We start from the raw sequence: 26,841 nt of genomic DNA, 5'->3' as shown, positions 1-26,841 counted from the left end.
TCCCTAGCAGAATTTTGATTTGATGTGTCACGGTAAGGCTTTGTAATGATCTCGTGGTATCTTAGCTTGAAAAATGGTTACAAGACCGAAAGAAAATAATAGAACGTAAAAGGATGACCGTGGAAAAAGGAACAAGAAAAGAACTTTATGCGCTTCGAAAACATGTGAAGTTTTATATTATCTTATTCTATAAAAAAGCATATTCCTGAATATTGATCGTGATATAAGCCAATGTACTTTCTTCAAAATATGACATCAATAGATAATTGAAGGGAAAGAAGGATATATTTTTTTACCCTCAAATCATAAAAGCAATCTGCCGTATGAGACTTAAAAGAATGAGATACATCGCAATAGAGATGAGATTCATCACAATAATAGTACATTTTATAGATCAAATATTTATAATATGTAAATTATGGGAAAATACAAGATCATGTTTTTCATTTAATTATATAAGAAAACATTGCATAAATAATTGTTAAATTATATTGAACATAAACTATATGAAAAGATTATCTAAAGGAAACGCGTGGTCCGAAACATGAATGTCAGATTAAAAGTAAAACTTATTATTATTAAATTCATACTTGTATGAAATATAGTTAAACCACTGTGCAAATAGCATTCAAAAAATCAGGGCATTGATTAATGCAACTAGATTTAACCAGCTTTCGCACGCGCAAATTCTGTCAGATCTTCTTGAATATTCTACCAATATTCTTGAAGCATTATCAGGAAGTTAACCAAGAGTAAAGACATACGGAAGCGCGGAGAAGCTATCATGTTCTTTGGTTCGAACTTAAATCCGATTATTAGTGCAAAGTCACGCGATATATTCCGCTTCCTTTCTGAAAAACGAATTAACCAACAACTCTTAGAATTATTTAAATTATTTAAATGCTATGAGAGCATAGTAAAAAAACGGAAATATATATATTTTCACAGAAAAGAAAGACTTAGTGCTTCAGTTACTGTATCTGATTCTCATTTAACCAGATTCAAGCAAAGGTTTGTGTCGTAAAAATCTCGAGAATTTGTCTCAAACCGTAAAAAAGTCTATTGTACCAATAAAAAATACTGTAATTGGATTTTTAAGCATTTTCTTTTACGATCATGTCTTACTACTATTTTACATGCTTCGTATACTTCCCTTTCAGCTAATTACTAGATTAAAACTTTCCATCTAAAATTAATTAAAGAATAATAAAAGAATAAAATTTTTTAATCTTAAAAAACACGATTTATTATATCATTTCCAATTGTTAATTATTTGTAAATTTAAATCTTGTTAATTATTCTATAAATTCTCTCGACATTTTTTTTAAGAAAAGAATTTTGTATTAAAAGAAATGTCATTAAAATATAATAACACAATGACAACGTCGAGTATAATCGTAAGTCTAGAGCAATCAATATTTCTCGGTTGCAAAGTTCAGGTATCCTCGAGAAACTGACGATAATGAATGCGCGTAGGATGCATTTTAATCTTTCGCATCATCGACGCTTATCGATATTAAGGGATCGGTCCTTTTTTTTTGTTTCATGCGTCAAAGTGTTTTTTTCCAAGCGCGCGACATTCGCGTTCTGCGCCTGACACACCATGAGTCTGCGCGTGGTAAATTTCGAAAGGACTCGGCTGAACAGAGTATGCGAAAATCCTTCAGTCTATCACCGACTTCCACCCCCTTGATGTTGCATTGCATTTCAATAAACGTAATAAGAAGATCGTAAAATCGTGCGATAACAGTTAAACGAAAACGGCGATAGTAGCGTGAAAACAGATTAAAAGTTCTTTGATAAATACGGAAGGAAACTTCTCACGTAAGTATGTGTTACATATTTATAAATGTATAATCACGAACAAATAATCAATTTTTCATGACATCAATAGATAATTGAAGGGAAAGAAGGATATATTTTTTTACCCTCAAATCATAAAAGCAATCTGCCGTATGAGACTTAAAAGAATGAGATACATCGCAATAGAGATGAGATTCATCACAATAATAGTACATTTTATAGATCAAATATTTATAATATGTAAATTATGGGAAAATACAAGATCATGTTTTTCATTTAATTATATAAGAAAACATTGCATAAATAATTGTTAAATTATATTGAACATAAACTATATGAAAAGATTATCTAAAGGAAACGCGTGGTCCGAAACATGAATGTCAGATTAAAAGTAAAACTTATTATTATTAAATTCATACTTGTATGAAATATAGTTAAACCACTGTGCAAATAGCATTCAAAAAATCAGGGCATTGATTAATGCAACTAGATTTAACCAGCTTTCGCACGCGCAAATTCTGTCAGATCTTCTTGAATATTCTACCAATATTCTTGAAGCATTATCAGGAAGTTAACCAAGAGTAAAGACATACGGAAGCGCGGAGAAGCTATCATGTTCTTTGGTTCGAACTTAAATCCGATTATTAGTGCAAAGTCACGCGATATATTCCGCTTCCTTTCTGAAAAACGAATTAACCAACAACTCTTAGAATTATTTAAATTATTTAAATGCTATGAGAGCATAGTAAAAAAACGGAAATATATATATTTTCACAGAAAAGAAAGACTTAGTGCTTCAGTTACTGTATCTGATTCTCATTTAACCAGATTCAAGCAAAGGTTTGTGTCGTAAAAATCTCGAGAATTTGTCTCAAACCGTAAAAAAGTCTATTGTACCAATAAAAAATACTGTAATTGGATTTTTAAGCATTTTCTTTTACGATCATGTCTTACTACTATTTTACATGCTTCGTATACTTCCCTTTCAGCTAATTACTAGATTAAAACTTTCCATCTAAAATTAATTAAAGAATAATAAAAGAATAAAATTTTTTAATCTTAAAAAACACGATTTATTATATCATTTCCAATTGTTAATTATTTGTAAATTTAAATCTTGTTAATTATTCTATAAATTCTCTCGACATTTTTTTCAAGAAAAGAATTTTGTATTAAAAGAAATGTCATTAAAATATAATAACACAATGACAACGTCGAGTATAATCGTAAGTCTAGAGCAATCAATATTTCTCGGTTGCAAAGTTCAGGTATCCTCGAGAAACTGACGATAATGAATGCGCGTAGGATGCATTTTAATCTTTCGCATCATCGACGCTTATCGATATTAAGGGATCGGTCCTTTTTTTTTGTTTCATGCGTCAAAGTGTTTTTTTCCAAGTGCGCGACATTCGCGTTCTGCGCCTGACACACCATGAGTCTGCGCGTGGTAAATTTCGAAAGGACTCGGCTGAACAGAGTATGCGAAAATCCTTCAGTCTATCACCGACTTCCACCCCCTTGATGTTGCATTGCATTTCAATAAACGTAATAAGAAGATCGTAAAATCGTGCGATAACAGTTAAACGAAAACGGCGATAGTAGCGTGAAAACAGATTAAAAGTTCTTTGATAAATACGGAAGGAAACTTCTCACGTAAGTATGTGTTACATATTTATAAATGTATAATCACGAATAAATAATCAATTTTTCATTAAATTCCTATTATACATTAATCACTTTTAAATTGCATTTATATTAGCATGCAATACGCGTAAAATAATGCATAACGATGCTTGTATTTTTTAAATAATATTAAATTGTTTTCTTTCGCGGAATTAGCATACATATAGTGCTTGTTTCTAAGCATCAATTGCATTGTGTATCACGATTAAGGCAAGTTTATTGCATCCGATATACATTAAATGCATTGTATATCGCATATCGCGACTTATATAGATCCGGTTAATTATTAAGCTTTAATTGCATGTTATGTTTTTTTGTTTGAATGATTGATTAGTATTATTAACACCGTTATAAATAATATTGTTGCTTTTATGATATAAAATATATTTTTTTAAATAAATATAAAAACAAAAATTTAAGCAATGTGTGAATCTAAGTATTCAAAAAGATTATTTACATAAAATAATTAATTTTAATTAATTTAAAATTAAAAGAATAAAAAGAATAGGTAACCATCTTTGATCATTTTCGGATTTTTTTGTATGAGTGTTGCTCTACTTATTTTTTGTTGTATATCAAAAAAATAATCGTGCTTATTATATACATATATTTTATTTAAAGAATTAATTTCATAAATTTTTATTGATTCAACCACATGAAATACATTATACACATATATATGTTTTAATCTTATTGTTAGCATAATAATCACATCATCTTTCTGTAATTATTAATTGTATATTTTAATATTTGGTATAAAATTCAAGATAATATCCAAATTATTTAAAAGTGCAAACAATTAATTTTTTTTTAAAATATATATTACGATTTTCTAGTTCATATAAATTCCACTGGGTTGGGAATAAAATTCAGCCGTCAATGGATTAAGCAGTATATAAATATAATGTTATTTTTTCCGAAAAAAACTCGTCCCTCAAAGAATTAAATGAAATTAGACACATTTTTATATTTGTGTCGGCGGATGGGGATTTGCACTGTCGTTCCCACCCCATTTCTGAAACAGGCACCACTCTAATTTTCACCGAAGCCTTATGCTTGTTCCAGGTGGATTTAATGGTCCATTTGAGTAGAAATAAAATAAATGTTCTTAACAAATGGTAAAACCATCTGTTCTAAAGAAAAAAACACGAAGCAGAAACATATTTTATTACATGTAGGAATCTATAATTTTTTTTTTTATATGTTTTTTATTTTATTTTATCTTTTTAATTTTATCACAATTATTTTCTACAAATTTCTTACTTATATAAAATGCCCCGTCTTTTCATTAACATTAAATGTTAACAACAAATATTTTGGCTAATTCGGAGTCAATATTTTATTACGGAAAATAAGAATTAATTATGTAATGCAAATTTTTCTAATTCTTGAAGTTATTTATATTTTTAAATTATATTAACACCTACTTGATATTAATGCGACAATATTCCAGGTAGTAAATACACGTCATTTGACGTCAAAATAACGTTATTTGACGTCCAAACGATGTCATTTGACATCAAAATCACATGCGCTTGCTAGCTGGGATAGCTTTATTACACCTGATAATTTATCGAAAAAAGAATGTACTTTTCAATTGCAAATTATTCAAAAACTATTAATCTGAATTCAGAAATGTTTAAGAACTATTAACTTGTTTGGACATGTAGAGTAGAAAATAATGGACTTGAAATTGGCCAAAAATCCATTATTAAAAGATAATATGCAAGATTTACATATATAGAAGCGGAACTCTGTAATAAATATTTTAGCTTCCGGCATAAGAACGAATTGTTCGACTTTCGGCACAGTTGCCTCATTTTATTGATCCAATGATTTGGCAAAAATGTTTTATTGCATGTATGGAGACACGTGAGAGGAATTTTCTGGTCATTCACATACGAGCAAATGACGAAAACAATGGGAGAAAATCCATCCCTTTCGCATCAGTGGGTTATCACAAACACATACCCACGCTTATCTTCTCTCTCTTTTATATTTTCCACACTTCTATTCGCGAAAGCGTTTATGTTCCTATTTATCTTGACGAATAGCCCTAATTTCATCAGATGACGAAAGATGTGAAAAGACCTTTATCAAATCATTGATCATACGAGATGCAACACGTGTCGATGATGTCGCACCTACGCTTGGGTGGAAGTTGCGAAAAACGAAAAGGGAACTTCGCGCTGTCGGCTGTTAGAACTTTCAGGCAAAACACGCATCAATCTTTCTTATCGTCGACATACAAAACAAGCTCTGGCAAAATATTGGTGTATTCAATGGCGATAGAGACTAATTGAGTGACCAAAAAAAGGATACACAAACAAAAAATATGTTTCTTCTAAAAAAAGAATTAATTAAAAGAATTAATCTAAATACTTTTTATACGGATTTATCTTATAATTAGAAAGTAGTATTGAAGAGAGATATAATTTGCAACTTTCTATATTACATTATACGCAGTGTGTTGAGATCAACGACCTACGCAAAATGAAAAGAGATTTGTGTAATCTTTTCAAGGTGCCTTGTAGAAAATCATAATACCCTTGAGTTATCTCACACAAGCTATCTCACAGAATATCTGAAGAAAATGTTTCAAGATATGCTAATGTATGTGACCACTGTCATCTATTGATGTATACCTTATTTTTTTTTTTTTATAACGTCCAAGATATTCTTAGAACATCGCTAGGGATTTAAACCCGGAATAAGTTAATCTATTTTTGTTTCTCTGGATTTAGTCATATCAGAAATGAAATATTATCTTTTATTATCTTAGAAACACAAAATAAAATCTTTCAAAGATAAAATATAAATTTTCGTAATAAAATTTTAATTGAAAAATTCTGTTCCGGCGAAACAATCTGTATATAGTAGAAAATCGACGGTATTTACGTATTGCATCTTATATATGTATAAGATACAATACATAAATACCGTCGATTTTCTACTATATACAGGTTGTTTTGCCGGAATAGAATTTTTCAATAAATATATATAATTTTAATATATATATCAATATACATAGAATAGAATATATATAGAAAATAGTTAATTTAAGTGGTGTCTCTTCCCCTTCTCTTCATCCAATCGAGATTTCTTTTAACAGATAAATATGGGTTTTGCTTGATTAATCCTATGGCATTTCTAATGGGTACGATAAATATGCGTTCTAATGATTTTATCTGTCGCCCATGCGCGTGTATATCATTGATTCTAATCTGTTAAAAGGAATCTCGATTGGATGAAGAGAAGGGAAGGAGGTACCATTTAAATTAACTATTCTCCTCTCAATTTTGCGACAGAAGCATCCACTCGGCTTTTATACGAGCTATTGAAAAATACGCAAAATTACTCGAATTGCCTGCAATTTACGGTACTGTAATGATTATGTGAATTTGATATAATATATTCATAGTTTTACCAAAATTGCTATAGACTCAGGAAAAAAAGAGATATGTTGTCTATGGCAATGAGAATATCAAGAAAATTAAATACAGAACTTCTCGGTTCTGTAACATAAGTAATATATATCATCAATACATGAAAAAAAAATAATAATAATAACTTAAAAATATTTAACAAAACTAAAAAAATTAAAAATTTTTGAATATTATTTTTTGTCCAGTATTAGTTTTTATTTTAATACAAAGTCTAACTTTAAAAGTAAAGGATTTATTTCAAAATGTCGATAATATAAGGGCAAAAAATACTAACTTTTATCTCTCCCTCGCTTTCTCTCACTTGTTTAATTCTATTTTCGTTATCGCGAGAGAATCTTTGAAAATAGAATAATGTTATGTTTTGTATCAGCTTAATAAAAATAGCATTTGACTGATTGAAGATGATTTACATATTAATTAATATATGAATTACATACATTGAATTTAATCCTTTCGCACATTAATAAGCAATTAATGCTATGGATATCTTCGAATAATTAGCAAATAATTATCCGAGAAGTGATAATACAAAACCAAATGCGGTTTTTGTTAAAATAGTCTAAAGCATCGCGTCACTGTCCCAACTTATCTGTCCATGCTTATCTGAACCGTGCGCTACAACGATGTGCGTATTTTATACATCAAAGTAACGAAGTCTATCGATTCCTCCTTCACCTAAACTGCGTATCATTTACCCTTGGGAGGATATTTATCACCCGCGAGACGTGCTACTGTTACAATACTGAAATGGGACAAGGAAGAAGGGTAGAGTTCTGCGAGTTTACAGCTAGTCTCGGCAGACGACATCAGCTTTTAACAAATTTAATACGATTTATAAGGGATATTCTTCGAGACATCTCAATATTAAAGCTATAGATATCGGAATAAAGAAATTTATTGTTCAAGTAAATACGTGATTTTGCCTGATTCCAAAATATTAAAATATCCTTTCGAATATCAAATTTTATATTTAAATATTTGTTGATATCGGATATAAAATGTTTATATTATTTCACAGTAAAATTTATCAGTAAAATGCAAAACAGATCGATCGCACGCGTATATAATCTGGTACATGTTTCGAAAGTATTATACTCTCTCTCTCTCTCTCTCACATTCAATTTCAAAATATAAATACACAATATTAATTGAATTTATTTGTTCAGTTGCGTTAAAATGAAATAAACATATATGAAAGAAAATATAGTTCTATTAATAAATAATATTCTAAGTATTATAAATATCTGTAGTTGACTACATTTGTCAAAATAATATTTTCTTTTATATGTAACATTTTTGTGATAAGAGATAAAAATTGGTTAGATTGTATTAGTCCGTTGTGTTTTTAGAAATTTAGCGAATGTGTCAAATTCTTCTTCAATTATCACCTAGTTGCACAAGAGAAGATGCGATCATCATACATATTGTTTTTCTCGTAGCGTTTATCTTCCTCCAATTAAACTCTCGATGCCCACGTACTTTCTAATATAGTTACGTTCCAATATATTTTTTCACACGAGCCTTCGATTGTTAACGGCTAATTAAACCTATTATTGTTCATATTTTTTCATACTTTATTGCGTCCCAAAACGTAAACTAAGCAAAGTTCTACACTACGCGGTAATAAAGTGTTTGCATTTTTAAATTTAAAAAGCAATTAGAGCAAGGAAAATATTTATCAAATGTGCATTAGCTTTTTTTAACTTTTAACATGCATATCGCATCTGCCTTACATCCTGTGCAATAATAAATATGTTTTCTATATAGAATGCTCGATAAAATTCACTGCAAAAATATTTGTTTTATTACAAACTAAAATAACTTTATCTATTAAAATTTAATGTGAAATTATATTTTTTTGCCACTTTTAAAATTATAATATTAAATTGTATAATAAATATGCATCGATTCAACTAAAATAATTTTACCTATTAAAATTTAATTTAAAATTATATTTCTTCGCCGTTTTTAAAATTATAATATTAAATTGTACTAATAAATATGCATCGATTCGAGATGCTATTGAGAGAGAGAGAGAGAAAGAGAGAGAGAGAGAGAGAGGCAAAGTCTATCTACAATTTACTAAAATATAATATCTTATTATCTATTTACACTCCTAAAGCGCAATTTGCAAAAATTTCTTTCTTCCTTACTAATCACTTACTAATCACTTACTCAAAAGCTTCATGTTTCTATCTTTTTGTTAAGAAAGAAATTATTTCAAATTCCCATATAAGAGCCCATGTATTAAATGTTACTAAAAATCATCTATATCATTTCGTATAAAGATACGTAAAGAATCGCTAGCGATCAATCTTTCTTGTTGTTTGTTCGCTTTTGTTTGTTTGCTTCTATCCTAACTTGAATGAAATCAAAGACGTAGAAGTCCATTTGCAGTCTTTTTGGCAACTCCTTTTACGAAAAATCAAGTTACTTATTACGAAACCCGTATTGAAAACGTTTATAACGTAGAAATACTGACAAAATGTAGAAATATCATATATTCTCTACGATTCTCTTATAAAAACATTCTTGCAAATTAAATTTCAAGAATGCAAAAAAATAACAAAATTTTCTAGATTTATCGCAATCCTTTTTTTCTCTTACGATTTCTTTGATCAATTTATGAGAAACCAAATTTTCGAAAAAAAAATTTATTTCAATGCTGTTCTTTCACATTATTCTATTTTGAAATCTCTTCTTATAACAAAATCTTTATTTAAATAGCGTTAGAAAGTTAAACACACACATGTAGAAGTTAAAAAACTATTATGTGAAAAAGTATAGTCTCTCTTATGTTATATTTTTTTTCATGAGAAATTTAATTCATAATTATTTTCTAAAGACTTAAAAATTGTTGCATTCTATATCAAGTTTTTTAGAAAACAAATTCACCTTGATCAAGACGGTATGTTAATCCACAAAATAAAAGGAATATGAGAAACCTAAAATTTGTTTCCATATACGTTCAAAGTTTAAAATAAAAGAAAACCACACAACTCATCTTGATACAATACGCAATATATAAACACAACGCCGAATATATACCACAGATTATCTGGGAAAAGTAAAATGCTCTTTGTCCTCCAATTTAATTCAACCTGAAATATTCGCGGCTGTTGTTTCATTAATATTTGTCTCATCGTGGGAAAATTCAAGTCGCAGAGAATCAATCTTCTTTTACACCGCGCGCAATATTAATAATTTTTTAACGGCTCGAGTTTTCCTTTTATGATCATTACGTTCTCTATTCCTCAAGCTAATAACATTATTATTTTTTCTGTAAAATTTATTCTTCCTCTCGAGATATTGCCTTCCCTCCTTATTTCTTTTTTCCCAACTGTTGCTTTTAATTTGCTACAAGATTTATTTCGTTTTCAACTATTCTTTTTCTCGCTATGGACAGATTAGATAAAAAAAAACATCGTGGTTAGAAATAACTCGAAACATTAATCTTTTTATTATAAAAAGAAAACGCATTAAATTAATTCAGTTCACGACATTTTTTTCATAGAATAGAAAAATTATTTTCATAAATAAAAATAAATTATATTTATAGTATGTCGATAGAGTATTTCATACATTATTTCAGATTCTTCTGCTCATTTGAATTCGATTTTTCCGTAGCAAAAATATCAAAAAAAGTAATTCAATATTATAATTTTCTAATCATTATACATAATACCATATATTGTATTTATCCAAATTATTTAAATTAAAGTTAAGTGATAATTTTTTTTTTTTTTGATTTCTCAGAAAGATAATTTGAACTCTTAAAAGATGCTTTCTAAAATATCAAAAAAATTAAAACTTTATCAATTATCGACATAAGTTTGAGTTCACAAAAATTACAAAGTACCACACGAAGATTTAATAAAGTGGATACGCAAACTTTCGAGCTTTCGTCAGCTCTCGAGAGAATAACGTACTCAGCTCTTTACAGATTATTCCTCAGATTTATTCTCGCGCTTGGATAACGATTTTCTCGTAAATTATGATCCCTTTCTAAGGTAGTTATCGGATCTGAATATTAACGATAACTGAGAACGGAAAATTTTCGACACGTCGGGTTCACGAGTGCTAAGACTAACAATAAAAATCAATGCACGAAATTCTTTGTATACGGATCATTGAATATGACGTAATTGATTTTTCAAAACTTTTTATTTCCTTTGCAGAAGGGAGTGCCGTGAAATAAAAAACCTGAAGAAACAAAAAGGTATTATTGCGTTTTCTACCTTCCAATAACCAGAACAGTTGAAAGTTCGAGTCACTGATGGATAAAAGGTTTCTTAAAGTAATCAAAGGAAAGAACAGGGAAGAACATAAATCACAATATTTTTTTCGAACAGAGCCTTGAATACGCACGAAGTGTAACCAGTTGTTCTTGAATCTTTAGATGCTCAACTTCATAAGATGCGTTATTCAAAATAAATGATTTGTATTAATGGAAAGATGAATATATAACATTAACAGAACTAAATATAAAAACAAATTTTATGATAATGACGATATTATTATGCAGCGCCTAAGGAAATTTTTGCAGAACAACACATATATAGCGCGTTAAACTTTTCGATCTCTGGCACCGCTATAATTGATCGTTGTCTGAGAAGTTTTGATGAAATCTATGAGTATGCCAATAGACTCCACAAACATGATAATAATTAATGAATCGGCGGCGCAAAGCGCGAATATATCGAATCAGAGCGGCAATGTCGATGGTGTATTATATCTATATGGAACACCGCCGCTGATTCTCTTCTGTGTCATTTCAATAGCCGTAAATATCAAGGTTCTTATAAGCGTGTTTTGGATAAGACGCCCGCTCAGTCCGACGTTGTACATCAGTTTAAGTTTAGCAGGTAATACAATAATATTTTTTTATGAGAACTAAATTGTGATATTTTTTCTCTCTCTTCCATTTTTCTGTTTTATAAACTTTGCGTTATTTTAAATGAAAAAAAAAAAACAGAGAGCTCATCTTTGAATATATAATGTTTCTTTTAATAGCTAAAATGGATCAATGAAGTCTTTGACTCTTTTTCAGTCCCTTTAATGAAGATCCAATAAAATCCCAATTTTTTACTGTGTGATTATCTTAAGCCTCAATATTAACTATGTTGGTAATTAAAATTTAACATGAATTAGCTTTTTAAAGTTAATTTATATTAAAATTGAAATTATAAGCAACCAAAGAGAAAATTAAGAAAACATTTGAAAATAACTAAAGAATAATGGTTCATCATGTATACCTAACAGTAAATTTTTGATAAATCTAAGACACTCCTTGCGCATAACTATGTGTATTGCTCCTAATAATTATTTTTATATATGTTTTCAATATCTTTAACACGTTTTTTATGCATTTAATAACATTCCACATTTTTTTAATATTTAATAAAACTAGATATAAAAATTTTTCTTGAAGGATGTATTGAAAATAATATTTCATATGGGTGATAAATCTTAGTTAATATAATTCTGCAATAAAAAGTATTTAAAAAAAACCTATATCTAAAAATCATATTGTACTTCTAGGTGCAGATGCTTTTTCCAGCACTGCTCTAGGCATAGGACTAATCATGAATAGTTTCATACCCAATGGTCTTGGAATTAAATTGAAAGGTAGGATCTGGTTGATGTGAAACATTGTCGTAATTAAATGTTAATTAATTAGAAATAGATTTCGTACATAACTTCACAAACTTCGAACATAATTCCATTTAGAAATTAAATAACTACTAATAGATTTAAAAAAAAAACTAGATTTTTATTAGCAACATTTAAAAAATAATTTTAAAAAAACTGATACATATATAAAATTATTTTGAATTATAATTATAATGACTTTTTCAATATATTGATAGAAATTCTTTCTGCCTATTTTCGAATCAATACATTGTAGAACAGACTGCATAAATGTAAGATTCAGTACGTGCTTGTGTGTATGTAAATAAATGTTTTACAAATAAAAACAAATCAAAGAACGCATCACTTTTAGGTGTAGATTGTTTTTTATTGGTACTCGAAGTTGTGAGATTGGGAGGAGTGATAATTACTGTATTTCACCTAATGGCTTTAGCTGTCAATCATTACCTGGGTATTCTCAAACCACTCCACTATCTTTCGATTCTGACGTACAGGTAATATCATTTAGTTTATCGAAAATCTATTTCAGCAATACACAATCAAATTTTTCTCTTTCTTTTAAGGAATACCACGATTTTATTAGTTTTGCTATGGGTGCTACCAATTTCTTTTTTCGCGGTGTATTTTAATTTAGTTGAAGATGACGGTTTTCAATCTGAAGGATGCAAAAAAAGTGTGTAAGTACCGTTAAAATTACTATATAAAAATCCTTTTCACGTAATGTTTCCGTTTATAAAATTCACTTCCAAGTTCACATTTTTTAAGAAGTTTAATAAATTATAAAGAAAAGCAGGAGCGGTAGAAAAAAATTATTTGATTTACATCTATGAAACTATATAATATAATTGTAAAATTATGAGTCATTATTCTACAAGTACATTGTGTGCAAGTAAGCCATCACAACTCGTGATAGGATATGCCATAATATATGTATGAATATAATAAAATTTTCACTATACTTTCAGATTTCTCTCTCACAAGCAATTTCGAATGTTGTTCAGTAGTCTTTTTTTCGGACCCTTTGGTCTGATGGTCTGCATTTACATACACATATTCTGTATAGTAAAAAAACATCAAGCCATGAGATTACGCTTTTGCAGAGCAGGTTCTTCTGTTCGTGGAAAAACAGCGGAAGCAATGCGTAACAATTCTAAACAAATGGCACGGAACGTTAAAGCTGTCCATACAACTTTATACATACTTGGTAAGAAAGAGTGAGTTACATATAATGTATAATTTAATAACAGGAACAGTTATACAAGATGCAATCATATCAAATTTTATAATAACACAAATGCAATACAAAATATATTATACATGTGGAATTTATTTTCTTTAAATTATATATTTATTAAATAAAATCCGAGCTTTAACGACACCGTACGCACTTTTTAAGGAAGCTTCGTAATCGGCTGGATGCCTGGGGTAATAATGTACATGTTGTTCTGTGACGACTGTATATTGCAATTAAAAGGGGTATCGATGCATACCAAATTCTTCATCTACGCCGTAATTAACGGTCTTATTATCCTGAAGACTTTGGTCAATCCCATTATTTATGCAGCCAGAATGCATGAGATTAAGGTAAATCGTCTACTTTATACAGTATATAATATTTAATATATGTATTACATAATAATTTTAAAAATGTATATTTCATTAATGTATCAATATTGTGTGATTGAATGATTAGAAAAAAATCGTATAAATTCATTTTTTTTAAATTCAGTATTTCAATCTTTTAATTGTTAGATGCAGAAATAACGAATCCAACTGATCAAAATTTTATTGCAAATTAAAAAGTTTGTAAAAAGCTTGCCTATCAGATTTTTTAGACAAATATGAGTTTGAAATTTAGGGAAGAGTATCTTTTCAGATCGCCACGAAGCGAATGCACAACGCTTTCTGTGAATGGACGACGCTCACCAATTTTACTACTAACCAAGGAATTAATAGAATGTACAGCAGCGAGGAGAGCAAACATTCGCAATCAAGAACCGGCACTTGTCGATTATTCCATAATATAAGCATCCGAAAAGCACGAAACGGAAACACGTACGTGTGTGCGGGTTATAATACACACGAATACGGTAACACGCTTGTATAAACCGCGCGATATGCGAGAGAAAAATAGAGATACATGGCAAAAATATTTTTTTGCATATTTTAGAAGTCATGTAAATACGAAGTACAATTAAACGAGCGAAATAGCAGCTATAAAAATCTTTTAATAGTGTATTAAAAATCTTATTATTTTATTTCTCTATTTTGGTCTTCCTTCCGTTATTTTGACGTTGCTATAACGACTATTCCAAGTCAGTACGTTGTAGCTATTTTTCGTATTTATGTAAATTTTTGTAAAAAATTTATGGTAGAAATTATTTCGTTAAAATCACACTTAATAAGTGTACTTGGTGACAATATCTCAGTATTTTTTGCAATCATATTCGTTTGTTATACTACGCTCGGAGTCGAATAGACTTCTATATATATATGTTCCATTACAATTTTAATAAAATACATAAATTGAAGTATTTTGTAACACGGTGACATATAATTTTATTTCGCAATATTTTTTTAATTGCATAATACATTAGCATGATCTACATTTTATATTTGCGTTTGAAATTTATTGATAGAAATAGGATTTCTAAACAAACAAATAAAAAAAAAAAAACCAAAATTATCCATCCAAAATATCTCGTTCTAGGTATATATGTATATATCCTATTTCTATATTTTATAAATATATACTAAAAAAATGGAACATATAGAATTATCGTATTTTAAAAATTGCTCAAAATATATCAAAACAGCAAGATTAAATAACACGCGTGTCTATCGAAACTGATTATATTCGATTTCTACGTTTATGACAGGTATTTATTTATTATTATGTGACTTACCGACCATCCACGGCATCGATAATTTCTGCTCTAATGCCAAGTTCGTCGAAAAGTCTGTGCATTCTTTTACGTCTTTCCGGTCTTCTTAAAAGGTTAATCATGTATATGTGATCCAAACCCAAGGTGTCCTTCTCCGGATATATCACGAATTCTTTCAAATCGTCCGATAACGGCAAATCGTTGAATGCTGCACGAAAGATACGCAAATATAAATTAACCAATTAACATATTCAACATGACAATATTATATATATATATATAATAGATATATCATTTTTTCCGTACTCATTATTCGCATATTATGTACATACAAAAAAAGAATTTTAATGAAAAGATGATTTATTGCGAAAAACGCTTAAATCAGTTCATCACACTTAAAATTTAGATTTATTTAATAATTAATCTTAATATATGTTAAAATTAGTTATGCTCTATTTTTGTGTATTATATATATATATATATATATATATATATTTTATTCGTAAATTGGCTTAATTACAAAGTTCCCGCACGTAAGCTTGCGTCGCGTATCGCGGTAGCGGATATCTTGGCGTGCGCGTGTCTGGAGTCGAGTTTCGGTCGCGAGACTTACTCCTCGATCTCTCGTAACTTATCTCTGTCGACTATGTGACTTTATTTCAATAGATGCCCGTCTTTTTGTTTGTGTTATATATATATATATATATATATATATATATATATATATATATATATACTAACTAATTTTAAGATACGTTAAGTTCAATGAAAGATTTGTCGAAAAGTTCAATGAAAAAAAATGTTAAATAACTAACTCTAGTTATACATATATGTATATACATGTATATAACTAGTTATTTTGTTACAAATTATCATATTCAACATACACACACATATTTATGTAGAAGTAAACTTACCCAATATTTCCACTTTTGTATTGGTCAATCGTTGCATATCTTCCGTGATAGTTTCTTCATTTTCTAGAGGCACCATGATGAAACCGTAAATTTCATTACACACGAATAATGGCACATCTATGACATAAATACGATATGTTGTATGTACCATATAAACACAAATCTTTTTTTTCTTTTACAAAATTTATGGTAGAAAAAAATCAAATTTTTCATTGAACTAAAGTGAACAAAACAAAAGTCAATAATTTCGAATAATCTATAATTGATAAGTGAGTAATTTTATTATCAATTATAGTAATAATTTTACCTATATGATAAAGCGTTTAATATAAGTGTGATATAAATGAAACGATTCCAAATATTTACCCGATTTATTTGCTCCTATGGCGAAAATTATAATATCGTCCTCAGGTCCGTTATAGGCGATCAATTCTTCAGACTTGTAAGTCAGACGATCGGAATCGTATCTTCTTAGATCTATAAGTACTGCGCTATGGACCATAGGCACGTTATGACATCCGGTTTTTTCGCGAAGTAAGATCGGTTCGTAGAGATCCGTTCGCATATAATAATATTCCCTCATTCCAGCCCAAAAATTACTATACAAGCCATCCGATCTCAATAAAGGTGCCACGACAGTATATCCCTTAAATACCAAGTCGCGTATAGTACTCGAATTTGTCAAAAAAACATCAGCATCTAGCATCTGTCAAAAATTATATTTTTCTTCGATAAATTTTTAATCGTTTGCGAATATGTTAGATAAAGACGAAAAGATGATATATTTGCAAAAATAATGTATGTTTGTGAAGAATTTAACGCTCGTAAATTTATAAATTTTTATGATAATCGAAGCAAAATTAATGTGACAAAAAAAGATTCATAACATATGTAAGTGTAAAATGTAAAAAATGTAAATGTAATATATAAAAAATAACGCATCTACACACATCATACAAATAACAGCGAGTTAATAAAACTAATATTTTATGCGATAAATATCTCGAGCTGTTGAAATACATATTATCTATAATTTATATATAAGAGAATTTTCAGCTCATAGTTAACTTTGTATTAATATTAAACTATTAATATATCTTTGTCGTGGAGAAAATATATTCGCGCATCAATTATTCATGCAAAAAATAATAATTTATTCTCTCAAAATAAATTAAAGAGATTATTAAGATTAAAAAATATGTTCACCCAAATGAAATCTGCCCATATTTGTCTCGCATGATTGAGCGCTTGTTCACGCAAATCTATCACGTGCGCAAATCTGCGGGGCGACCAATTGGCAAATGTTCTCTCATCCTCGAACCTCGTTGATGTTGCATTTAACTGAACATTCAAGGAATGATACTTTTCGCCTTCTAAACTGATCCATTTATTCAATATCTCTATAGATCTATCGACATTATTATCGCTGCGTATCCTAAAACAATCAGTGTGTGAAAAATCGTCTCATCGTGATTATGTTCTGTATATGTTATATATAAAACTTGATATAAATAAATCGTATTATATCAGAAAATTTTAATCGCAATAATATAACACATTTAAGATGGAGTATAAATTCAAATGAGTGTATATATATGTATGTGAGAATTTATTTTTTTCAATAGTCTAATTTTTTTATATTCTCGTTTCTGTTTATATTGTATAAATACTTATTCAACGATAGAATTGTCAAAGAAACAAAATTTAAAAGAATTAGGAGCGATACTTACAGATTGATTACATTTTACAATGAAAGATGCGTGAAATAAATTCGAGCGGAACAATGGAGTTCTTGCGCAGTCGTCGCGTGACGTCATATGACGTCAGGTATAGGCTGCGTTCAGAAATATCATCCATCATGCACACGGGTGATGTTTCCAAACGCAGCCATACTCGCATGCGCACCTATTATTGATAGTTCGTAGATAGACCGTTTACCTACGCTCACCTTTTGTCACTTTGTGCGGAGGTATGAAATGCGATACTGCACGATATAATTCCGAACACGCCGCGTTGATTGCGCGACTGGCGGGCAACTTCAAGTTTATAAATAATTTTGTTTGTAAATAAAATGAGACGAAGCGTAAAAAATGCGCTAACATAAAATTCCATCAATACGATTTTCCGGACGATTCCAACGAACAGGGATTTAATTTAAGGTAATTTAAATTAATTCTCCTTCTCTCATACGTTTATTATTAAAAACATTTAATCTCGCCAAATATAACAATTATAAAGCAATTTATTATGGGAGATGCGTAAATATTTTCATCGAATTTACGCTTAAATTGAAATCTTGATTAACCTGCGCCGATTAGTTATTTGATTGTTAGTGTATCAATATTTATTACGTCGATGAATTTAAATATTTTCATATATAAGTTTCTCTGGCAATGTCGTTGCCGGCACGTAGGAGTAAAGTAAGGTTATGTCTCGTTACTCACCAGAGACATATTCGTTTCTTGGGATAATCTTGTCGTTCCAACAGACTCAGAAAATACGGTAATGTGTGCGCTTTATTCCTGACTAAAATAGCAATCAGCACAGTCGGTTCCTTCGAAAGTACATCGCACGCAGCAAACCACGCGAGACTAATAACGAAATAAATAAGATAGTATTTTCGAAGTATCATCGTGTAAAGTTAACGCACGTATAAAGTCGCGTGCGTTTCTCGACGCGGTCTATTAAGATTTAAGTGCAGAAACAAATTATGCCAAGAGACGACCCGATGACCGATGACATGATCTTTTCTGTTGCTATTATCACAAGCACGTGGGCGTACGCAATCGGTAAAGCAGAAAACTCTGTGCAATAAATCACATAATTTAATCATTTTATTTTATGAATATCTTTTATATATAAATATATACATCTCCTTATTCTTTTTCTATGTAATGTATAAAATATGATGATTTTTTTTAGGTTCTGTAGAAAATATTGTAGAAATTTATACAAAATACATTTCACTTAAAATATAAATTGTTTGGCGAATGTATTTTCTAATGTAGTGTTCGTAATTTTGGTAACAAGCTATTATTACTATTATCATTATTCAACTTTAGGAAGAGTTTCTTTTCCTTCTTTTGCTTCCTCTGATTTTGTTTTCTTCTTTTGTACATAACTGAGTCTGGTTTTGTCAAATTCCAGAACCGTTATGCCCAAATCTCCACTATATCGATTCTTTGCAACCTAATGTGATACAATAAAATAATGTTATAGTATTACTTATTGTTGAAGATGTACTTGTATAATCTATTTGCAGACATATACCTGCAAATATTTCTTTCCTCGTAGATTAGTAAGCCTTTTATCTTGTATAATTAATACATTATCAGCTTCTTGGCTTGCTTTAGCACTGCCAAAAATAGATAATGTCGTCAATTCTTCCTCTCGTTCTTTTCTTGGATGTATAACCAGAGTAACATGGCAATTATACTTTGTAGCAAAATTTCTAAATTCTGCTATGATTTTGTCCTGTTTCCAAAATCTATGACATAATGCTGTATAAATAAAATCAAGTTTTATAAAGAGATCTTTAAAACATTTGTCTCACCTATCCATATGTTTTGATTCATCCGATATGCCCATCATAAACTGCATATTGTCAATTATTACATGAGCTATATCATGCACATATGTTGCATGTTCAACTGCCTGACAAAAAAAGAATAAGTGTAACAGATATACATAATACTGATTTTTTCACTTATAGATCATTTGATATATGGTCATACATCCATAACAACTCTGATGTTCTGCTGACCATGAAAAGTCATAAAATAAATCGGCAATTTGTTGAAAGCATCTGCATACGTGTTAAACTTGTCCAAATTGTCTTCTAGAGACACCTCTGCCATTTGTTGTAACATAGTTTTGGCTAGCCGAGCATTCCTGATTTCAAAACTTCCCCATAATGTATTAACTCCTTGCATTGCTAAATCTAGTGAATACTCGCTCATAAATGTAGTTTTTCCACAACCTGAAAATATGCTAACATGTGAAAAAATATATCTAGTAATCCAAATGAAATTTATTTGCTATTTTGTTGTGTCTTAATATAGAATAAATTTTAATTAATGTACGACTATTACCAGTAGGTCCAGTTAGAATTGTAAACTCTCCTCTTCTATGTCCCTTTAAAATTCGATTTAGAGCAGGGTATCTTTTCCACTTTACACCCTGAACTTTATCTATATTTTGCAAATCACATAATACATCTTGCCTGAGATCATCGAAAGTAGTAATACTTTTATGCCATATCGGCTGCGCATTCGCCAAAATACTTTTAAGATCGTAGCCTTTGTCAATGGCTAGCTTTGGTCTAGGTTGCGTGTCAATTGGTCTTACAAAGTAACATCTCTTTTCATTTAATTTCTTAGCAAATTGTCTGGCTGTATACCAGCTAGGCTCGTCATTTCCAAACCATAAAATTAATTTCTTAAAACTTTCCAGACTTGGCAACAACTGCTGTGGTAAGTTCTGCAAATTATACGGCAAACAGATAATCACATTTGCAGCCTTTTGAGATGCTAATGCCAATAAATCATGTATTGTCGGCACAACCACTGCAGTTCCATCAGTTCTAGTGCCTTTTTGCTTGTAATTGATAAACCCACCAACATTGCTAATAGGTATGGTTTGTTCTAATTCTGATTTGCTAGAAAGAGTTTTATAACCAACAATACTGTTACCAAAGGCAATTAATGGAAAATATAATAACATAGGTGCAGCTGCATATACTCCATTTAATTGTGAGATGTCTTGTTGTGAAATTATCTATAACATTTAATATTTAATAATTATATTACGTAAATATATAAAGTTATACACATTGAAAAATATCTGTTAATTCAATTATCTTACTGGGAGAGAGAATGTATGTAGAACTTTCTCGTACAAATCTGGTGATAAATCTGCCACTTGCTGATTAGATTTTATTATATTATTCCATTCCGGAACATAATCTTCTTGAATTCTTATAGTATTTCTTAAAGTTTCCAATTCCTGTATATTATTCGTTTTGCTTGATTTTTTTGTTAACAATAAAAACTTTTCTAGTATGTTCCATTCACCTTTAGAACTACATTTATCACACATAAAGTAACCTTGAATAAAATAAGTTTTTTAAGAAAAAAAAGAGTTATTTTAATTGTATCTGTTTATATAAATTATATATTGTATATTTTATATTATCATTCCTTACCTGTTGTCTTATTAATATAAATCTTGGCCTTTTTTAATTTTTCAAAGTCACACATGGGACATTCTATAATTATACATGCATGTCCTTCGACGATAGAAATTTGTTTTTGTTTCAGACTCTGTTTTATTTGAGATATTGACACCCCAGGTACTGTTATTCATGCAAAAAATAATAATTTATTCTCTCAAAATAAATTAAAGAGATTATTAAGATTAAAAAATATGTTCACCCAAATGAAATCTGCCCATATTTGTCTCGCATGATTGAGCGCTTGTTCACGCAAATCTATCACGTGCGCAAATCTGCGGGGCGACCAATTGGCAAATGTTCTCTCATCCTCGAACCTCGTTGATGTTGCATTTAACTGAACATTCAAGGAATGATACTTTTCGCCTTCTAAACTGATCCATTTATTCAATATCTCTATAGATCTATCGACATTATTATCGCTGCGTATCCTAAAACAATCAGTGTGTGAAAAATCGTCTCATCGTGATTATGTTCTGTATATGTTATATATAAAACTTGATATAAATAAATCGTATTATATCAGAAAATTTTAATCGCAATAATATAACACATTTAAGATGGAGTATAAATTCAAATGAGTGTATATATATGTATGTGAGAATTTATTTTTTTCAATAGTCTAATTTTTTTATATTCTCGTTTCTGTTTATATTGTATAAATACTTATTCAACGATAGAATTGTCAAAGAAACAAAATTTAAAAGAATTAGGAGCGATACTTACAGATTGATTACATTTTACAATGAAAGATGCGTGAAATAAATTCGAGCGGAACAATGGAGTTCTTGCGCAGTCGTCGCGTGACGTCATATGACGTCAGGTATAGGCTGCGTTCAGAAATATCATCCATCATGCACACGGGTGATGTTTCCAAACGCAGCCATACTCGCATGCGCACCTATTATTGATAGTTCGTAGATAGACCGTTTACCTACGCTCACCTTTTGTCACTTTGTGCGGAGGTATGAAATGCGATACTGCACGATATAATTCCGAACACGCCGCGTTGATTGCGCGACTGGCGGGCAACTTCAAGTTTATAAATAATTTTGTTTGTAAATAAAATGAGACGAAGCGTAAAAAATGCGCTAACATAAAATTCCATCAATACGATTTTCCGGACGATTCCAACGAACAGGGATTTAATTTAAGGTAATTTAAATTAATTCTCCTTCTCTCATACGTTTATTATTAAAAACATTTAATCTCGCCAAATATAACAATTATAAAGCAATTTATTATGGGAGATGCGTAAATATTTTCATCGAATTTACGCTTAAATTGAAATCTTGATTAACCTGCGCCGATTAGTTATTTGATTGTTAGTGTATCAATATTTATTACGTGGATGAATTTAAATATTTTCATATATAAGTTTCTCTGGCAATGTCGTTGCCGGCACGTAGGAGTAAAGTAAGGTTATGTCTCGTTACTCACCAGAGACATATTCGTTTCTTGGGATAATCTTGTCGTTCCAACAGACTCAGAAAATACGGTAATGTGTGCGCTTTATTCCTGACTAAAATAGCAATCAGCACAGTCGGTTCCTTCGAAAGTACATCGCACGCAGCAAACCACGCGAGACTAATAACGAAATAAATAAGATAGTATTTTCGAAGTATCATCGTGTAAAGTTAACGCACGTATAAAGTCGCGTGCGTTTCTCGACGCGGTCTATTAAGATTTAAGTGCAGAAACAAATTATGCCAAGAGACGACCCGATGACCGATGACATGATCTTTTCTGTTGCTATTATCACAAGCACGTGGGCGTACGCAATCGGTAAAGCAGAAAACTCTGTGCAATAAATCACATAATTTAATCATTTTATTTTATGAATATCTTTTATATATAAATATATACATCTCCTTATTCTTTTTCTATGTAATGTATAAAATATGATGATTTTTTTTAGGTTCTGTAGAAAATATTGTAGAAATTTATACAAAATACATTTCACTTAAAATATAAATTGTTTGGCGAATGTATTTTCTAATGTAGTGTTCGTAATTTTGGTAACAAGCTATTATTACTATTATCATTATTCAACTTTAGGAAGAGTTTCTTTTCCTTCTTTTGCTTCCTCTGATTTTGTTTTCTTCTTTTGTACATAACTGAGTCTGGTTTTGTCAAATTCCAGAACCGTTATGCCCAAATCTCCACTATATCGATTCTTTGCAACCTAATGTGATACAATAAAATAATGTTATAGTATTACTTATTGTTGAAGATGTACTTGTATAATCTATTTGCAGACATATACCTGCAAATATTTCTTTCCTCGTAGATTAGTAAGCCTTTTATCTTGTATAATTAATACATTATCAGCTTCTTGGCTTGCTTTAGCACTGCCAAAAATAGATAATGTCGTCAATTCTTCCTCTCGTTCTTTTCTTGGATGTATAACCAGAGTAACATGGCAATTATACTTTGTAGCAAAATTTCTAAATTCTGCTATGATTTTGTCCTGTTTCCAAAATCTATGACATAATGCTGTATAAATAAAATCAAGTTTTATAAAGAGATCTTTAAAACATTTGTCTCACCTATCCATATGTTTTGATTCATCCGATATGCCCATCATAAACTGCATATTGTCAATTATTACATGAGCTATATCATGCACATATGTTGCATGTTCAACTGCCTGACAAAAAAAGAATAAGTGTAACAGATATACATAATACTGATTTTTTCACTTATAGATCATTTGATATATGGTCATACATCCATAACAACTCTGATGTTCTGCTGACCATGAAAAGTCATAAAATAAATCGGCAATTTGTTGAAAGCATCTGCATACGTGTTAAACTTGTCCAAATTGTCTTCTAGAGACACCTCTGCCATTTGTTGTAACATAGTTTTGGCTAGCCGAGCATTCCTGATTTCAAAACTTCCCCATAATGTATTAACTCCTTGCATTGCTAAATCTAGTGAATACTCGCTCATAAATGTAGTTTTTCCACAACCTGAAAATATGCTAACATGTGAAAAAATATATCTAGTAATCCAAATGAAATTTATTTGCTATTTTGTTGTGTCTTAATATAGAATAAATTTTAATTAATGTACGACTATTACCAGTAGGTCCAGTTAGAATTGTAAACTCTCCTCTTCTATGTCCCTTTAAAATTCGATTTAGAGCAGGGTATCTTTTCCACTTTACACCCTGAACTTTATCTATATTTTGCAAATCACATAATACATCTTGCCTGAGATCATCGAAAGTAGTAATACTTTTATGCCATATCGGCTGCGCATTCGCCAAAATACTTTTAAGATCGTAGCCTTTGTCAATGGCTAGCTTTGGTCTAGGTTGCGTGTCAATTGGTCTTACAAAGTAACATCTCTTTTCATTTAATTTCTTAGCAAATTGTCTGGCTGTATACCAGCTAGGCTCGTCATTTCCAAACCATAAAATTAATTTCTTAAAACTTTCCAGACTTGGCAACAACTGCTGTGGTAAGTTCTGCAAATTATACGGCAAACAGATAATCACATTTGCAGCCTTTTGAGATGCTAATGCCAATAAATCATGTATTGTCGGCACAACCACTGCAGTTCCATCAGTTCTAGTGCCTTTTTGCTTGTAATTGATAAACCCACCAACATTGCTAATAGGTATGGTTTGTTCTAATTCTGATTTGCTAGAAAGAGTTTTATAACCAACAATACTGTTACCAAAGGCAATTAATGGAAAATATAATAACATAGGTGCAGCTGCATATACTCCATTTAATTGTGAGATGTCTTGTTGTGAAATTATCTATAACATTTAATATTTAATAATTATATTACGTAAATATATAAAGTTATACACATTGAAAAATATCTGTTAATTCAATTATCTTACTGGGAGAGAGAATGTATGTAGAACTTTCTCGTACAAATCTGGTGATAAATCTGCCACTTGCTGATTAGATTTTATTATATTATTCCATTCCGGAACATAATCTTCTTGAATTCTTATAGTATTTCTTAAAGTTTCCAATTCCTGTATATTATTCGTTTTGCTTGATTTTTTTGTTAACAATAAAAACTTTTCTAGTATGTTCCATTCACCTTTAGAACTACATTTATCACACATAAAGTAACCTTGAATAAAATAAGTTTTTTAAGAAAAAAAAGAGTTATTTTAATTGTATCTGTTTATATAAATTATATATTGTATATTTTATATTATCATTCCTTACCTGTTGTCTTATTAATATAAATCTTGGCCTTTTTTAATTTTTCAAAGTCACACATGGGACATTCTATAATTATACATGCATGTCCTTCGACGATAGAAATTTGTTTTTGTTTCAGACTCTGTTTTATTTGAGATATTGACACCCCAGGTACTGATTCGTTTATTGTGCTACTAATGCTCTCAATGTGATACAAACGATGATAAAATGTCCGAAATTTATCGTATCTTCTTGCACTTAAAGGGCGCACCAATAATTTTAAAAACATTATTTTTTTTTGTCTGATAATAGAGGCTTTATTGACATCAGAATTACTTTGATTATCATCTAGCCACATCAAAATTGTTCTTCTCAGTAATGTATAATCGCATTTCGTTAATTTATCTTAAAGAACTCTTAAGAACTTTTTCAACGATAATTCACACAACTTTATAAACATTACTATAATACAATTCTTCAGACACTATCCAAATCATTAATGTAGATAATTTAAATCTCTTACAAAAGTTTACTATTATTTACATCATTCATGGATCACTTACACTCTTGTCGTGTAAGAATAAGAATAATGTTTATAGAAGCCGCGATAACTTTACAAAATTTTCAAAGCTAAGATTTTCACTGATAATGAATTGAATGACCATAATTAGTACACTATGCAGCATGCATTGATGATTATACTGATGATTGTAAATAACAGAACCGGCATGGCGTGTTTAAAGCACGTGGTGCATACATTGAGAAGCGGCGGAGGGGGAAGAAAAATCTGTTTTAGTTCTCTTTAGTCTTACACTTTCTGCTCTTGAAGTGTACTCAGGATCTAAAGAAAAACAAGAAGACATGAGAACTTTGAGAAAAAGTGCAGTTGAAGACGCCCGCTAATTTTATAAGATAATCTTTTAGTTCCCTAGATTGTTGATTTTGTGCATAGATAATAAAAATAGATTTTTTATTTTATCGTCACGATCAAAAAATTCGTTTCTTGTTTCAGTATTTTCTATCTTCTCTATTTTTCGGAGTAAAATAGTA

At 29.9% G+C, this 26,841-nt stretch overlaps 5 protein-coding genes and 1 long non-coding RNA gene across 7 annotated transcripts in view; 2 read left to right on the top strand and 4 right to left on the bottom strand.

The window, feature by feature from the left end:
- The window catches only part of LOC115232754 (glycosyltransferase 25 family member), a 23,981-nt gene extending 4,807 nt beyond the window's left edge, over window positions 1-19,174 (bottom strand). Inside the window, exons 1-5 of the mRNA XM_029802821.1 lie at window positions 18,831-19,174; window positions 17,593-17,821; window positions 16,753-17,092; window positions 16,387-16,503; window positions 15,491-15,677 (exon numbers count right to left, since the gene is read on the bottom strand). Of these exons, the coding sequence (XP_029658681.1) occupies window positions 15,491-15,677; window positions 16,387-16,503; window positions 16,753-17,092; window positions 17,593-17,821; window positions 18,831-19,018 (1,061 nt within the window). The 5' untranslated portion in view covers window positions 19,019-19,174. The remainder of the gene's footprint in view (window positions 1-15,490; window positions 15,678-16,386; window positions 16,504-16,752; window positions 17,093-17,592; window positions 17,822-18,830) is intronic.
- On the top strand, window positions 3,303-15,180 carry LOC115232757 (adrenocorticotropic hormone receptor-like). Of its 2 annotated transcripts, none has more exons than XM_029802831.1 (8): window positions 3,303-3,456; window positions 11,111-11,797; window positions 12,474-12,560; window positions 13,018-13,078; window positions 13,148-13,261; window positions 13,550-13,788; window positions 13,981-14,168; window positions 14,461-15,180. In XM_029802831.1, exons 2-8 carry the CDS (start codon window positions 11,554-11,556, stop codon window positions 14,689-14,691), a joined length of 1,164 nt encoding a protein of 387 aa, XP_029658691.1. In that variant the 5' UTR covers window positions 3,303-3,456; window positions 11,111-11,553; the 3' UTR covers window positions 14,692-15,180. The 2 variants fall into 2 exon arrangements, with proteins under 2 accessions (XP_029658691.1, XP_029658690.1); XM_029802830.1 differs by having other exon boundaries at window positions 12,937-13,078.
- Window positions 19,175-19,268: 94 nt separating the features above from the next.
- LOC115232859 (twinkle protein, mitochondrial-like) lies at window positions 19,269-21,743 on the bottom strand (the record flags this gene model as incomplete). The annotated part of the gene is made up of 7 exons (XM_029803005.1): window positions 19,269-19,575; window positions 19,657-19,873; window positions 19,940-20,040; window positions 20,121-20,365; window positions 20,478-21,162; window positions 21,250-21,491; window positions 21,590-21,743. Coding segments are annotated over 7 exons (1,785 nt in total), but the record flags the coding sequence as incomplete, so codon positions are not given.
- An 11-nt stretch (window positions 21,744-21,754) lies between these two features.
- LOC115232761 (glycosyltransferase 25 family member-like) lies at window positions 21,755-23,400 on the bottom strand. The gene is made up of 2 exons (XM_029802837.1): window positions 23,057-23,400; window positions 21,755-22,047 (listed from the first exon to the last, which is right to left on the bottom strand). Exons 1-2 carry the CDS (start codon window positions 23,242-23,244, stop codon window positions 21,774-21,776), a joined length of 462 nt encoding a protein of 153 aa, XP_029658697.1. The 5' UTR covers window positions 23,245-23,400; the 3' UTR covers window positions 21,755-21,773.
- On the top strand, window positions 22,328-25,432 carry LOC115232762. Its single transcript, XR_003883651.1, has 3 exons — window positions 22,328-22,771; window positions 25,065-25,243; window positions 25,337-25,432. It is a non-coding gene; the product is annotated as an uncharacterized LOC115232762 (long non-coding RNA).
- On the bottom strand, window positions 23,495-26,751 carry LOC115232752 (twinkle protein, mitochondrial-like). Its single transcript, XM_029802820.1, has 7 exons — window positions 25,816-26,751; window positions 25,476-25,717; window positions 24,704-25,388; window positions 24,347-24,591; window positions 24,166-24,266; window positions 23,883-24,099; window positions 23,495-23,801 (listed from the first exon to the last, which is right to left on the bottom strand). The coding sequence occupies exons 1-7, from the start codon at window positions 26,147-26,149 to the stop codon at window positions 23,661-23,663; spliced, it is 1,965 nt and encodes a 654-aa protein (XP_029658680.1). The 5' UTR covers window positions 26,150-26,751; the 3' UTR covers window positions 23,495-23,660.
- Between the last annotated feature and the right edge of the window lie 90 nt (window positions 26,752-26,841).

The sequence above is a fragment of the Formica exsecta genome, unplaced genomic scaffold (assembly GCF_003651465.1).
Source record: "Formica exsecta isolate Colony F162 unplaced genomic scaffold, ASM365146v1 scaffold15, whole genome shotgun sequence".
Lineage (NCBI taxonomy): Eukaryota > Metazoa > Arthropoda > Insecta > Hymenoptera > Formicidae > Formica > Formica exsecta.
The sequence above is the reverse complement of the archived record's forward strand: the minus strand, read 5'-3'. Positions and strand labels throughout refer to the sequence as shown.

What these genes read in the sequence shown, in the direction of transcription:
- LOC115232757 (XM_029802830.1), top strand. Translation starts at nt 11,554, where the DNA reads ATGAAATCTATGAGTATGCCAATAGACTCCACAAACATGATAATAATT. An exon ending in GAAGGATGCAAAAAAAGTGT is followed by an intron (nt 13,262 to 13,549) that starts GTAAGTACCGTT and finishes CTATACTTTCAG; the next exon opens with ATTTCTCTCTCACAAGCAAT. An exon ending in CCAGAATGCATGAGATTAAG is followed by an intron (nt 14,169 to 14,460) that starts GTAAATCGTCTA and finishes GTATCTTTTCAG; the next exon opens with ATCGCCACGAAGCGAATGCA.
- LOC115232761 (XM_029802837.1), bottom strand. Translation starts at nt 23,244, where the DNA reads ATGATACTTCGAAAATACTATCTTATTTATTTCGTTATTAGTCTCGCG. An exon ending in AAGAAACGAATATGTCTCTG is followed by an intron (nt 22,048 to 23,056) that starts GTGAGTAACGAG and finishes TGATTGTTTTAG; the next exon opens with GATACGCAGCGATAATAATG.
- LOC115232752 (XM_029802820.1), bottom strand. Translation starts at nt 26,149, where the DNA reads ATGTGGCTAGATGATAATCAAAGTAATTCTGATGTCAATAAAGCCTCT. An exon ending in TTATATTAATAAGACAACAG is followed by an intron (nt 25,718 to 25,815) that starts GTAAGGAATGAT and finishes ATTTTATTCAAG; the next exon opens with GTTACTTTATGTGTGATAAA. An exon ending in GAGGAAAGAAATATTTGCAG is followed by an intron (nt 23,802 to 23,882) that starts GTATATGTCTGC and finishes GTATCACATTAG; the next exon opens with GTTGCAAAGAATCGATATAG.